General features: G+C 43.0%; 3 protein-coding genes across 3 annotated transcripts; all 3 read left to right on the top strand.

Moving 5' to 3' along the window:
• The first annotated feature begins 1,112 nt into the window (after nt 1-1,112).
• LOC137905776 (V-type proton ATPase 16 kDa proteolipid subunit c) lies at nt 1,113-3,732 on the top strand. Its single transcript, XM_068750033.1, has 3 exons — nt 1,113-1,185; nt 2,951-3,134; nt 3,528-3,732. The coding sequence occupies exons 1-3, from the start codon at nt 1,113-1,115 to the stop codon at nt 3,730-3,732; spliced, it is 462 nt and encodes a 153-aa protein (XP_068606134.1).
• A 2,505-nt stretch (nt 3,733-6,237) lies between these two features.
• On the top strand, nt 6,238-8,815 carry spsb3a (splA/ryanodine receptor domain and SOCS box containing 3a). Its single transcript, XM_068750246.1, has 6 exons — nt 6,238-6,563; nt 6,927-7,116; nt 7,367-7,554; nt 7,673-7,775; nt 7,854-7,979; nt 8,424-8,815. Exons 1-6 carry the CDS (start codon nt 6,435-6,437, stop codon nt 8,813-8,815), a joined length of 1,128 nt encoding a protein of 375 aa, XP_068606347.1. The 5' UTR covers nt 6,238-6,434.
• Nucleotides 8,816-10,808: 1,993 nt separating this feature from the next.
• Nucleotides 10,809-12,098, top strand: mrps34 (mitochondrial ribosomal protein S34). Its single transcript, XM_068749927.1, has 4 exons — nt 10,809-10,851; nt 11,043-11,424; nt 11,520-11,562; nt 11,766-12,098. Exons 2-4 carry the CDS (start codon nt 11,107-11,109, stop codon nt 12,065-12,067), a joined length of 663 nt encoding a protein of 220 aa, XP_068606028.1. The 5' UTR covers nt 10,809-10,851; nt 11,043-11,106; the 3' UTR covers nt 12,068-12,098.
• The last annotated feature ends 39 nt before the right edge of the window (nt 12,099-12,137 follow it).

The raw sequence follows: 12,137 nt of genomic DNA, 5'->3' as shown, positions 1-12,137 counted from the left end.
CGTACATTTTCAATAGTTGGCTCTGCCCTTACTTTTCATTTCTGAAGGAACTATTGTATGAGTGTGCATTCTAAGTACATTCACATGACACCACTGAGCTAGATAAAAGCATTTCTGACTAACAATCTGTGAGTAACTTGTCAGAAGTACTGAGACTATGCTGAGATCCACATCTCGACTTTCATATAAATATATTGCACGCATACTTTGAATCTTTGCACACTCATGCGACCAGCATGTGCTTGTCACGACAGGTGCCCAAAGCTCCTTTGATTAATTACAAATTGAATACAAAAATAAGACAAAAGACTTAACTCCGAAACTCAGATCTTTATTTAAACATTTTTTTTTTTTGCCAAGACAATGGGTTGATGCAGAAAAATGTGACAAATTAAAGTTTATTTGACGCCCAAAGAGTCTGTAATGAGTTGTTTTGCCTCAACCTCTCCCATCTCAGTTACTCCATGTTAAAACACACCGCCGTGTTACTGAATTGCTCTGCTTGGTATCATGTGACGTTTCTAATCGCCTTCAGGTTACGTTGTTGGCTGCCTTTTTTTTTTATGTTCTAAAAAATAAAGCAGTGTTCAGTGATTCTTTTTTTTTTTTTTTTTACAATTTTATTAATTTGCCTGAATGAAGTGACAGCCAGCGTACCAACCTGCAGTCAGGACACTTGCAGCAGAACATACCACAAATGTATACATTGTGCACGCTCCTCACACCAAACGCAGGGTATCACTCACTGCTGTGGCGAACGTTACGCGTGGAAATGACTGTAAAACGAGAACAATTTACGCTCGACATTTTGCAGGGCAGCGAACTAGAGACGCTGCTCGTTTTAAGCCTGATCGTGCCGATGACCCCCACGTCCACAGAGATGGATCCTTCCGAGATGGTCGGCCACGTGATTTTTTCCGTTTCGCCATTTTCCTCTTCAGCACCGGTGCGCTTGCTGGCCGAACAGCGTTTATCGCCCCCCCCCCACACCCCCGTCGCGTCTCGGTGTTTGAATCTGTCCAGATCCAACAGTGGGCAAGAGGAAAGCCTACAAATAATACTACTAATAATAATCGACTCTGCCTTTATTGTAACGAAAGCAAAGTGCAAGAATGGATGAGGAGATCCCCGAGTACTCGCCTTTCTTCGCTGTGATGGGAGCCTCCGCGGCCATGGCCTTCAGCGGTAAATACAGCAGCTCACAGCTTCTCCTCCTTTCGGCGTCGCCGTGAAGCAGACTCAGATGTAGCTCGGTGGTGGTGGGGGGGGGGGGGGTCGTCGTGACGCAGCCCGGCACCGAGGTGGCTGCTGTCCCGGGGAGGCCGCGTCTCCCATCGAGGCGTTTTACACGACTTTGAAGGTCAGATCCGGTAGAAGTGATGATTGATGCTAAGATCTGATCCAGCGCGTGTTGCCCTTTGATCGGACCGATATTTCAGTGGAGCCCGCATCAAGGCCTTAAAGGGATTATATATATATATATATATATATATATACTCGATGTTGGGGGAAAAAATGAAATAAACGGCGAAGCCCTTTTCTAGAGAGCGCCGCGCGTATTTCGGCATTTCATTTTTGTTACTTAACTGGTGGATTTATTTCCACATGCTCAGGGATGAATGATTTCCTACACCTTAAGAATACAGCGAGGCCTCGGTCCACTATAGTCCACTATAATTTAACCCTACGTGGGTGCTGTTAAAGTGGCCAGAACGGGAACAGCTCCATGATTCCACATGTAAAGAAGCAAGTAGAGACATCCAATAGTTGGATAAATTAAATTAACCCCTCCATGTGATTTTTTCAATACGCGTTTCATTTAGTCGTGTCTCTTAATAATGGCTGAATTTGATCAATGGAAGCAGCCTCCGCCGCTTCCTCGTCCTCCTCGCAGCGGTTTCAGCACCTGGACAGCGACAGAGAACGCAACTGAGCAGAGCTCCTTGTTTTCTGGTACTGGTGACAAAGAAGAGCACTGGTGGGTTGGATATCTGTCCCGGGGGCTTTGATTCAGGCCAAGAATTGAGAATACATAAAAACAAGCTACCATTTTAATATTTATCATGACAGTAGTGATGCGTTTATCACCTTTTTGAAGTGTTTCCATGGAGGATTTGTGAGCAAACTTCACTCTTTGAGTGCCATTCACGTCTAAAGACGTTTTGTTTTTTTAAACCCAAACATTCACTGCCAACCCTGACATTGAAACGAAAAATGGTAGGAACACACTGTCTTTTTCTGATGAAAGAAGATGCTTTAATCTCTCATTAAATACTTTTGGAGTTTCCATGTTTTATAGTAAATAATTTTCAGTGGGGCTTGGAAAATCTGGGAAAATGCGTGAAAACTGGGGCATGTAGCTGAGTTTAAAATTGCTGGCACTCGATGAGATAAAAACACCTTTATACCTCCACCAGAAGAGGCTTAAGGGTCGACGATAAGTGTTTAATTAAAATCTCAAAACATTTAATACTCAGACTAAAATTATATAAGGGGGTGGGGGTGGCACACATCATTTAAAATACAAATTATTAATATTAGAAATAATCAACATTTCAGAGCTCATCATTGAAGAGAGGGCTGATCTTTCTGCAGCCAGTCGGTCCCCTGCGGTGAAGAACAGCCTCGCTAGAAACGTCTTGCCAACATGAGGGCATTTTAACGCTTCATTGAGGGTGTTGAGCAGCTCCACACCAAGATATAGACCATTGAGGATGGTAATAATAAAAACAACCGTAAGACTCTTCACACCTTTTATAGTTTAACTTCTGCAAGTGATCTTCTGATTATGGATCAACTTTAGTGCGTTGCATCACTTCTGTCTGTGCATACACACATAACAGGTTTGATAGGGGGTATAGCGATTACTATTTGGATTATAGCGATTTTGTGTGTGTGTATATATATATATATATATATATATAAACAGGAATACTTCTTTGTCACCCAGCGTTAGGAGCGGCGTATGGGACGGCAAAGAGCGGCACAGGTATCGCTGCCATGTCTGTGATGCGCCCAGAGCTCATCATGAAGTCCATCATCCCCGTGGTCATGGCTGGAATCATCGCCATCTACGGGCTGGTGGTGGCGGTGCTGATAGCAAACAACATCTCTGACAGACTGCCCCTTTATAAGTAAGTAGATTTATGCACACATAATTAATTTATATTTATATTAATGTTGCTTTTTGTACATTTAGTTGTATAAAATGTCAGGAGTTGAGCCTCACTCACTTCCTTCCACGTTATGGATCAACTTGTGTTTAACATTTTCATTTTGTGAATAACTCTCAGAAAGTCGTGCATTATTTTGGTGAGTAAATGTTTAAAATAGTGACTTAATGAAAACTAGTCAGTCTTGAGTGTTAGTATTCATTTACGGGACGGCGTCGTCCATAGACAGACGAGCAGCTCACGGTGCATTCAGGTGCATCCTGTAACTCACAACTCTGGAAAAAATAAAAATAAAAATAAAAATACTTTTTGTCTCGACATAACTAAAGTAGAACCTCTGTTGCAATTCAACAGGAGCTTCCTGTATCTCGGTGCGGGCCTGAGCGTGGGACTGAGCGGTCTGGCGGCCGGGTTCGCCATCGGTATCGTGGGCGATGCCGGCGTGAGAGGCACCGCCCAGCAGCCCCGGCTTTTCGTCGGCATGATCCTCATCCTGATCTTCGCTGAGGTTCTGGGGCTTTACGGCCTCATCGTGGCCCTCATCCTCTCTACAAAATAAGTGTCTGCAACAAACACCGTCTCCATTCATTCCACATCAATGCAGCAAGAACAAATAGGATCTTTTCACCCACTTCCATTACACCCCGCGGGTCTGACAGGACGGGATGGCAACAGAAACGTGGCAGCGGTCCTCAGTAGAGGCGATTTAATCCGCATTGTTTAAAGCCATCCAGTTGTGTCAGGTCTTGAGGGTCCAGAACGGGCATGAAGATGTGTTGGTTGTTGTGGGATGACGTGTGGACAGTCTGCTCGATTTGTTGTCTGATCTTAAGCTGTACAGTGATCCAGAGTCCCTCCGCCGCCCTGTAAATGTAGTAACCAGTCTGTGCTGTGAGTGTGAATATCAACGTTGATCCCTCCGCCCATTTTCCCTCCTTCGTTTTGTTTGTTTGTTTGTTGTTGTTTTGCAACATTCTTTGTTTCGAGACTACTGAAGATTCGTTCACTTTAGTGTTTGTTTGTTTTTCTCATGTTCTTGATTTTGGGACCATTTTTGAATCGCAATGAACCGACGAGACATTTTTTTTCTCTCACTATTTATGAAAAGTTATGAAGATTTTGACTTAATAAAACTGTCTAAATGGAATACTGTTTATTGAATACCCTCTATACATTAAAATATATAAATTATCTGTGTATAGTTAGATTAATTGCACTGTGGCTAATTGTTCTAAGTGCTTCGAATTCCTCTGGATGTAGTGTGAATATTATTGGAGGATGTCCACATGTTACATGGAGTTGTGTGTGGGCATGTGTGTGTGTGTGACTGAGATGTTCAAGTCTATTCCTGTTTAATATGACATTCTCAAACACTAGTATTGTTTACCTGTAGTGCTGCTGTGTTGATATTTTTTGTTTTGTTTTTCTGTTTAAGGTGATTGCTCACTGTTCAACCATGCCTGTCAGATTTCCAAATAAAACTCAACCTCCTCCAGAACTCCACTCGCAAACCTTTTTTCTGATGGGAGAAAAGTCTGAGGATGAAAAAGTCATTAAAATTCACACCATGGTGGACATATTCATAAATGTCTGTTTCATTTATGTTCAATCAAAGCTTCATAAAATGATATTTTTGCTTTATCACATAATATTGTTGAAACCTACTGGGAAAAAAAGGGGAGGTGAAAGTAATTGTTATTGCATCAATAAATTGGCCACTATTATGTTAACATGAATCCACTTCAAAATAGAAAGGTCAATTCTTTTCCAGCAAGCTTCATGAATATCTGGCAAGCAGTTAATGCATAATGGATGAAAATGGTGAAAAAGACATGCAAAAATAATTCATCACTCAAATCCTCTCCAAAATGTGATGGTTTAATTAACAGCCTTTCACCTCGCTTATCTCAGGAGTTGGTGGAGACCAAAACTGAGCATCGGAACTATCCAGAGAACTATTATTTGGTCTGACTCCGATCCCATTACATTTTGAGACCAGTCTGGATCCTAAACAATCTGGATTTTCCCATTTACTTATACTTAACTTAACTTATAATAGCTATAAAGGGGTCTGATATGCACTATCATGCAAAATGTATTCTGGATCTGATCCAGAATGAGTTCAAGAAATTAAATTAAATTTTAACACTTCATAAACTTCATTTATGGATTCCAAAATCAGTTAAAAATGTGCTTTTCTAGTCTCATACTAATTGTATTTTGTGTGGCTTTCCCAATGTAAAATGAAGTTTAAGGTGAGTTGAGTTAGGCAACCTTCAACTTTCACAGGAGGCAGAACCCCGTATCATCTTCAGCGCGCATCGTAAGTACGTCTACTTTGATTATTTATATCGATACGTTGCTTCTCTGGGTAATAATGTAAATGTATTATTATAAATATAAATAAATATATGTTTTCTCAACAGGTCAAATAGTTTCTCGCGGCTATTTGACGTGAGTATTTGCCCTGAGGCGGCGGCGGCGGCTGCGGCTCCCGTCGCGGTTGTTTGTTTACGATCAGGCTGATGTTGAAGTCGGTCATGGAGGAGGGAAGCCCGGCTAATCACCGCTTCAGTCGTTCTGTGCTGCGTTCCCAGCCATAGGTCCACTTGAGGGGAGAACATCTGCGTGGGCTTGTGATCGATTTTCCGGGAACGTCGCTTGTGAACCACAGGCAGGTAACGGTGACGCTAACTTATCCATTAAACCCACGAGAGAGCGCGGCGCGTAGCTAGTGACGGCTAGCTAGCTAGTCTACGCCTTTAGCTGCCCCATCTTGCTACTCATGGCCTACTAGCGCTGCGCCGCTGATAAAAGGGAAATTCGTGATGGCCGACCACATTTGAAACGCTTTCTTTCTGTACGTGTTCGTGTACAACCAGCAGCAGACATGAATTATAATGCCCCCGACCTTGCTTTAGCGTGCTAACATTAAATGCGCGTTGACTGCTGTGTTGCTATCGTTAGCTGCGCCCGTTAGCCGGTCTAAGCGGCTAGCTGAAGCATGAAATGATAGCATCGCTTTTGACTTTCTGTGTTGATGAGGACCGGACTGTTGCCGTTTTTATTATTTTACATGTGTTGCGTGTTTCCCATTGGAGTGTCTCACAGGAATCAATAGTCTCTGATTAAACTGTTCATTTGGACTCGTCTGCTCCTCGTCCTTTCCGGCAGCTGGGCTGATGTTTTTGGCTTTCCACCATTACGGATCGAAAGCTGATTTGATTGTCCTTCACTTCTCCCGGTGAGACTGTCGCAGCCATGTCCAGGCGAAGCAGGGACAGCCGTGCGTGGCGCTACGTGTGGGGCGGGATACGGAGGGACGCTGACGACGCCGGGGCGCTTGTGCTGGCATCTGAAAACGAGGACTGGAACTACGACCGACTGGAGGTCAGCATGTTTGTTCTGCAGCAGCCGACACTTGAACAACAGAACCCTTGCGAAACAGGTTTCGTTTCTGTCATGTGATTCTGCTTTTAATTATAATGCTAATGCCACTGCAATATCGTGAAAGCCCGTAGCATCCCCTAAAGCCATGATACCAAATGTCTGTTTGTCAATGCAGATTTGTAATGCTCGATGAATTGGCTTACTTGGAACCGCAACAGAGAGAAATGCAACTAAATATCACATTTTAAGCATCAGCTTTTAGAAATGTGTTGCATCCTAACATCAAAACGAGAGCTGTGTTGTTACATAAGCAGAGCTGCTGATTCCAGTCGTTAACCTTCTATTTGCTTTGTTGCGCTCTAGTGCAGCGACTCAGACTCGGAGGCAGACTTCTCAACAGAGCTGGTGCCGCCGGTGCCTCCGGTGCCCAGTGCGGTGCCCGTCACCGGAGAGTCTTACTGCGGCTGCGATTCGCCGACTGAGACCAACTGCAACTCTCGTCTCCGGGGCTTTCACCAGGTGAAAGACTGCCGCTGTGGCGAGGAAGACCAAGGTACGAGACAACTGCTGCGATTCAAACGCTGACTAATAAGGAGTGCGACCGTTTTATAGGTCATGGGGCCGTTGACTGACCTCATTTGGGTTTACGCCACTGAACGAACTCGTGCTCTCTTTTATTAAGATCTGTAATTCGTGACGTGCTGTTTAGATGAATGATGTTTCCTCTGTGGTGATTGATGCATAATAAAATGTAAGAATAAAAATAGTATCGTAGAGAAACTAAATGACTTGTAATGTTTCAGAATTCGATTGGGTTTGGGATTCCACTAGCCGATCAACGGCAACATTGCTGAGCTGCGACAATCGCAAAGTGAACTTCCACTCTGAATACAGCTGTGGGACAGCAGCAATCCGTGGCTCTAAGGAGCTGGCTGAAGGGCAGCACTTCTGGGAAATCAAGATGACGTCCCCAGTGTATGGAACAGACATGGTGAACCTCTACTCTTTACCTCCCGAGTAATCATCTGCTTTAATTATGAAACCTATAAGGTAGAGGGATCTTCAGGAGAAGCTGCCTTGACTCTAAACTGTTTTCTGGTTGTGCATAGATGGTTGGCATCGGAACGTGTGACGTCAATCTGGACAAATACCGGTACATGTTCTGTAGCCTGTTGGGAAAAGATATAGACAGCTGGGGTCTCTCTTACACTGGTAAGATCAACACAAATTATTCTTCTCTCATGCATCTATTTTTTATACAAGTTAAAACATCTTTTTTCCTTTTGTCAGGCTTGTTGCATCACAAAGGAGACAAGATGAACTTCTCCTCCCGGTTCGGACAAGGTTCCATCATTGGAGTCCACCTGGACACGTGGCATGGCACACTCACTTTCTTTAAGAATCGGAAGTGCATAGGTTAGTTCCTGCTACAAAATAATCCCGTATCGACTGCAGCGCTGGCTTCGTGATCGCTGGTTACATTTTTCTTTAGAATGGTTTGATTCTGCTCGGCACATCTGTGTGATGCCGGCTTTTCTGTTGTGCACAGAGCAGCTGCTCATACCAAATTGATTAAAGAAAACATTTCTAATTAGAAATTGTTGATTTGTTGCTAACCAAAAAAATATCAAATCCCAATAATGCAGCGTCCTGAACCACGATGGGAGAATAAACATGAAGGGAAATGACAAGATGCATATACATAGGGTTTTTTTTTAATGTGCAGAAAAATCTGTAAATATATCATTAGAGTTTAACAAATACATATTTTGAAACTGACGTATTAATTTTCATATGGAGAGACAGTCTGTGGATTCATTTAGAGGAACTTAAAAACGCGTGTCTCTATTCTGAATCCAGGTGTCGCTGCCACAGAGCTACGCAATAAGAGGTTTTATCCAATGGCGTGCTCCACGGCAGCAAAGAGCAGCATGAAGGTGATTAGATCCTGCTCTGCGCCTACCTCCCTGCTCTACCTTTGTTGCGCTCGCCTTCGCCAGCTTCTTCCAGACTGTATAGACCCCCTGGACGTGCTGCCGCTGCCGCCAGGCCTTCGTCAATTGCTCCTCAACAAACTAGGTTGGGTTCTAAATCTCAGTAGTGGCACGGCAGAAGAAACGGCAGATGGGCCCGAGCGCCCCTCACACTTGTCTGCCCCCCCCTTGGCTGGACCGTCCTCCTGTGAGAGCGACTCAGAGGGTTGTACGTCGGACCCCGAAGCCTGTCGGAGGAAGAGATGCCGCTGGACGTGACTGGGACGGGTTGAATCCTACCTCTCCGTAAACACTGGCAGATATTTAATCTTGCATTTCCTCCCTGCCTCAAGCTCATCTCAACATCAATGAAGTCCAGTAGTGTAGAAAATAACCTTGGGAGTGGTGCTGGATGGAAAACTGTGTTGGCAGACATTTTTACTGTGCGCTTCTCTCATGCCATTCCTACGTCTCCATGCTTGTCAGACAAACATGGTGAGATTATGTTAGATGGCATAACTTGTAGCCTTTAAATGGTGCAGGCGTCAACATGCAAGTCACAGAGAACTAATCTTTGGTTATCGTGATGCTAAAGCAGTTAAAAGGTTATTGCAAATAATGTGTTTTTGTTTTCTTATTCTAAATGTGATCATTACATCTTTGCATTTGCAATTTTCTGTTCAACTGCCAAAGTGAGAATCACTGATGCACCGTTCCATGAGTGGAACAGACAGGAAGTAAAAAAAAAAAATAGAGTAAAACCTTCAGAAGTGTTTAAATCGATTAGAATTCAAGAAGAATCTGGGCGGTGAAATGAGCCTAAATGCACTTGAGCTTATAGTCCAAAAATGAAAATATTGCTTTAATACAACCACAATTCTCTCTAAGCAACACATGATTTCTGATCAGATAAAAAAAATTTTTTTTTGGGAAAGTTGTTTTAAGAGAAATAGTAATGACATTCAGTGTCATCCAGCTCCTTAAAATGTCTTGTGAGTTAAAGTCTGGATTTCCTCTTCTCCAAAACATGTAAATTATGCAGTGTATATAGTTGTCTAGTGTACTTTTAAGTCTGGTCAAGAGACAGGTATATGTCACTCAGAACAGGCTGCCGCATATTTTAAGTGACTTCTCTTCTAGGTCTTTATTTTTTAAAGCTCTTTTTCCTTGATAACACACCTCATGGGCTTGTATTTTTATTGTTAAATCATTTTTTGTACCTTATGCAAGGATTTTCTGACTTTTCCAAGCCTTGTTCCAACGCTTTGCCAACTTGGTTTGACTAGAATTCATTATGATTTTATTCTGTTTTGTTGTTTTACTTGTTTTCCCACCAGGGTTTAGAGGCAGAAAGTGACAGACTTAAGCTACTATGCAATAGCAGCATTTTATGTGAATTTGAGTTTTCAGAATGAATTTGTGCGTTCGGGTGTCATGATGAGGCACAGACATGACACAGGACCATGGTCGTTAATCCTGAGTAGTGAGACGCAACATGCTTACATCTGTTGTGTGATGGTTTCTCAGAAATGTCTGTATAGGTCTTGTGCTGTTTTAACACCAAGAGGTTAATTGTAGCTAATAAATTGTATGTCGTCACAGTATTTTTCTTCCAATGGATGCATTCAAGCTCTTTTTTCATACTGTTATATTGTAAAAAGGAAAATTTAGTGTTTCTTCTATAATGTGATACTAATAACATTGTATGTAAAGGCCTTGCCTTTTTTTCTTCATCTGTATGATTTTCAGCTGAGAATAAAATGAATGATGAAATTGTTTTCTTTTCATCTTGCTTAAAATATTACATTGATGCTTAATTTAACTAAAAATAGGAAGAAGGGCTTGCAATTTAACCATTTTGCTTACATTTTGCACTTCCTGAATGAGAAATGACCAATGCAAATGCTTTAGCTATAGTATGACTAAAAGGAAGCCAAACGTTATATATTATTTTTCTTTCATTGCAGAAGTAATTAAATCCAATATTTAAAATACATCCCATAGTTATGAGAGAGTACGACATTAAAAGTGCATAGTAAATAAATAAAATAAACCAACCCCCACTTTGCCGAGTCCCAATTTGAACACTCTCAAGGACCACATTTTATTTATGTATATTTATCTTATTTATTTTAAAAAAAATTAACGAACGCCGCCATTTAACATATGCCACGCGGAACGAAGTATATAGATAAAGCATTCAGGGGGAACTATTGGCGGTCGGACCAAGTGAACGGAAGTTGTGTTCCCTGTCTCCGGAGGTCAGACGCAGCGAGACCGGGGATATAGCGACATCGAGGCTATTTTAGTTCCAGGTATTTTTATGTATTTATTTTTTAGCAACATATTTATTCTATGATGAAGTAAATTTATTAGCATAATTGGTTTGTTATTAAAACTATCTATCCGCATTATATCGTTTGTGCACGCGTTGACAACCGGTGCTGACCGGAAGGCGTGGAATAGTTTCTTCTCTTAAACTATTTGAACTCGACATCTCTTACAGGTTCACGCACCGACCTGTGCGAATCCATAAAGGTTTCGGGGTAGCTCCCGAATATCAGACAGTCATGGCGAAGAAAAAACGACTCCGCCTCATAGCAGAAATGGCCCGCAAAATTCGGGCGTACCGAGAGCTGAAGTCCCGACCGAGCGAGTCCCAGAAATACTCCCTGGACTATGAGACGATGAAGCGGCCTTACACGGGGAAGATGCTGCCCGTGCTCGCTTGGCTGGATGTCCGCAGGGAGAGCCGCCTCTTCTCCATGCTGGCGGGCCTGAGGATGTTCGGAGTGGGTCGCCTGTTCACTCGGAAGTCCTGGCTGGAGGAGCACCCGGAACCGAGTTACTGGCAGATCACCAAAGTCAAGGTGGACTACACGGCGGAGGTGAGCGCGTTCAGTTCTAAATGTGGAACTGAGAAAAGACACAGTCTGTGCTGACAAAAATGAAACATGGATTTTTTTTTGTGTGTGTTTTCTAGAATATGGATCATGGCAAAGCTTGGGGGCTTCAGACCCTAAAAGGTAGGACGTGGATCCCGTCAAAGCCAACAGTCTTATATTATTGCATTCTACTTTTGTTCGTTAGATATATGTGGGGGGGGGGAATAATTCAGTTTTATGTTCTGTCATCAAATGAGCTCAATAATATGATCTGAAGAGAAGGAGTGATGCGTCCTCTAATCAAACTGCACGTGTTGACTTTTTTTGCGTGCTCTGCTTGGCAGGAAAGCCGGCGAGTGAGGTGAAGGAAGTGGATAAGGCGATGTACCACGATTGGCGCCTCATTCCCAAACATATGGAGCAGGAGTTCAGAGACTTTCAGCCGCTCCCGGAGCCTCCCGTGCGCTACGTCGTTTACCCGCCCCTGCTCCGCGCCATGATTCTGGCCCAGCACAAGAAAGCGTTCGGCGCCGTCATGGCAGAGGAGCCGATGCTGCCTTTAAAGAGGGACGTTAATTTCAACAAAGAATATTTCTTCAAACAGGAACAAGAGCAGAAGAAGAGGAAAGAGGGGACGGCGGTGTGAGCCTCGAGGCTCGGATGATCGATAACGTCTTTTAGCCGAAGTCGTGAGGAGGCCGGTCTCTATGTAAAAA

The sequence above is a fragment of the Brachionichthys hirsutus genome, chromosome 16, assembly GCF_040956055.1.
Source record: "Brachionichthys hirsutus isolate HB-005 chromosome 16, CSIRO-AGI_Bhir_v1, whole genome shotgun sequence".
NCBI lineage: Eukaryota > Metazoa > Chordata > Actinopteri > Lophiiformes > Brachionichthyidae > Brachionichthys > Brachionichthys hirsutus.
This window is presented reverse-complemented; position numbering and strand designations above follow the sequence as displayed.

Excerpts from the sequence above, each read along its gene's own strand:
- LOC137905776 (XM_068750033.1), top strand. The coding sequence starts at position 1,113 with ATGGATGAGGAGATCCCCGAGTACTCGCCTTTCTTCGCTGTGATGGGA. Across the intron at positions 1,186-2,950 it reads CGCGGCCATGGCCTTCAGCG|CGTTAGGAGCGGCGTATGGG; the intron begins GTAAATACAGCA and ends TTTGTCACCCAG. Across the intron at positions 3,135-3,527 it reads GACAGACTGCCCCTTTATAA|GAGCTTCCTGTATCTCGGTG; the intron begins GTAAGTAGATTT and ends GCAATTCAACAG.
- spsb3a (XM_068750246.1), top strand. The coding sequence starts at position 6,435 with ATGTCCAGGCGAAGCAGGGACAGCCGTGCGTGGCGCTACGTGTGGGGC. Across the intron at positions 7,555-7,672 it reads CAGTGTATGGAACAGACATG|ATGGTTGGCATCGGAACGTG; the intron begins GTGAACCTCTAC and ends GGTTGTGCATAG. Across the intron at positions 7,980-8,423 it reads TAAGAATCGGAAGTGCATAG|GTGTCGCTGCCACAGAGCTA; the intron begins GTTAGTTCCTGC and ends TTCTGAATCCAG.
- mrps34 (XM_068749927.1), top strand. The coding sequence starts at position 11,107 with ATGGCGAAGAAAAAACGACTCCGCCTCATAGCAGAAATGGCCCGCAAA. Across the intron at positions 11,425-11,519 it reads AGGTGGACTACACGGCGGAG|AATATGGATCATGGCAAAGC; the intron begins GTGAGCGCGTTC and ends TGTGTTTTCTAG. Across the intron at positions 11,563-11,765 it reads GGGGCTTCAGACCCTAAAAG|GAAAGCCGGCGAGTGAGGTG; the intron begins GTAGGACGTGGA and ends TCTGCTTGGCAG.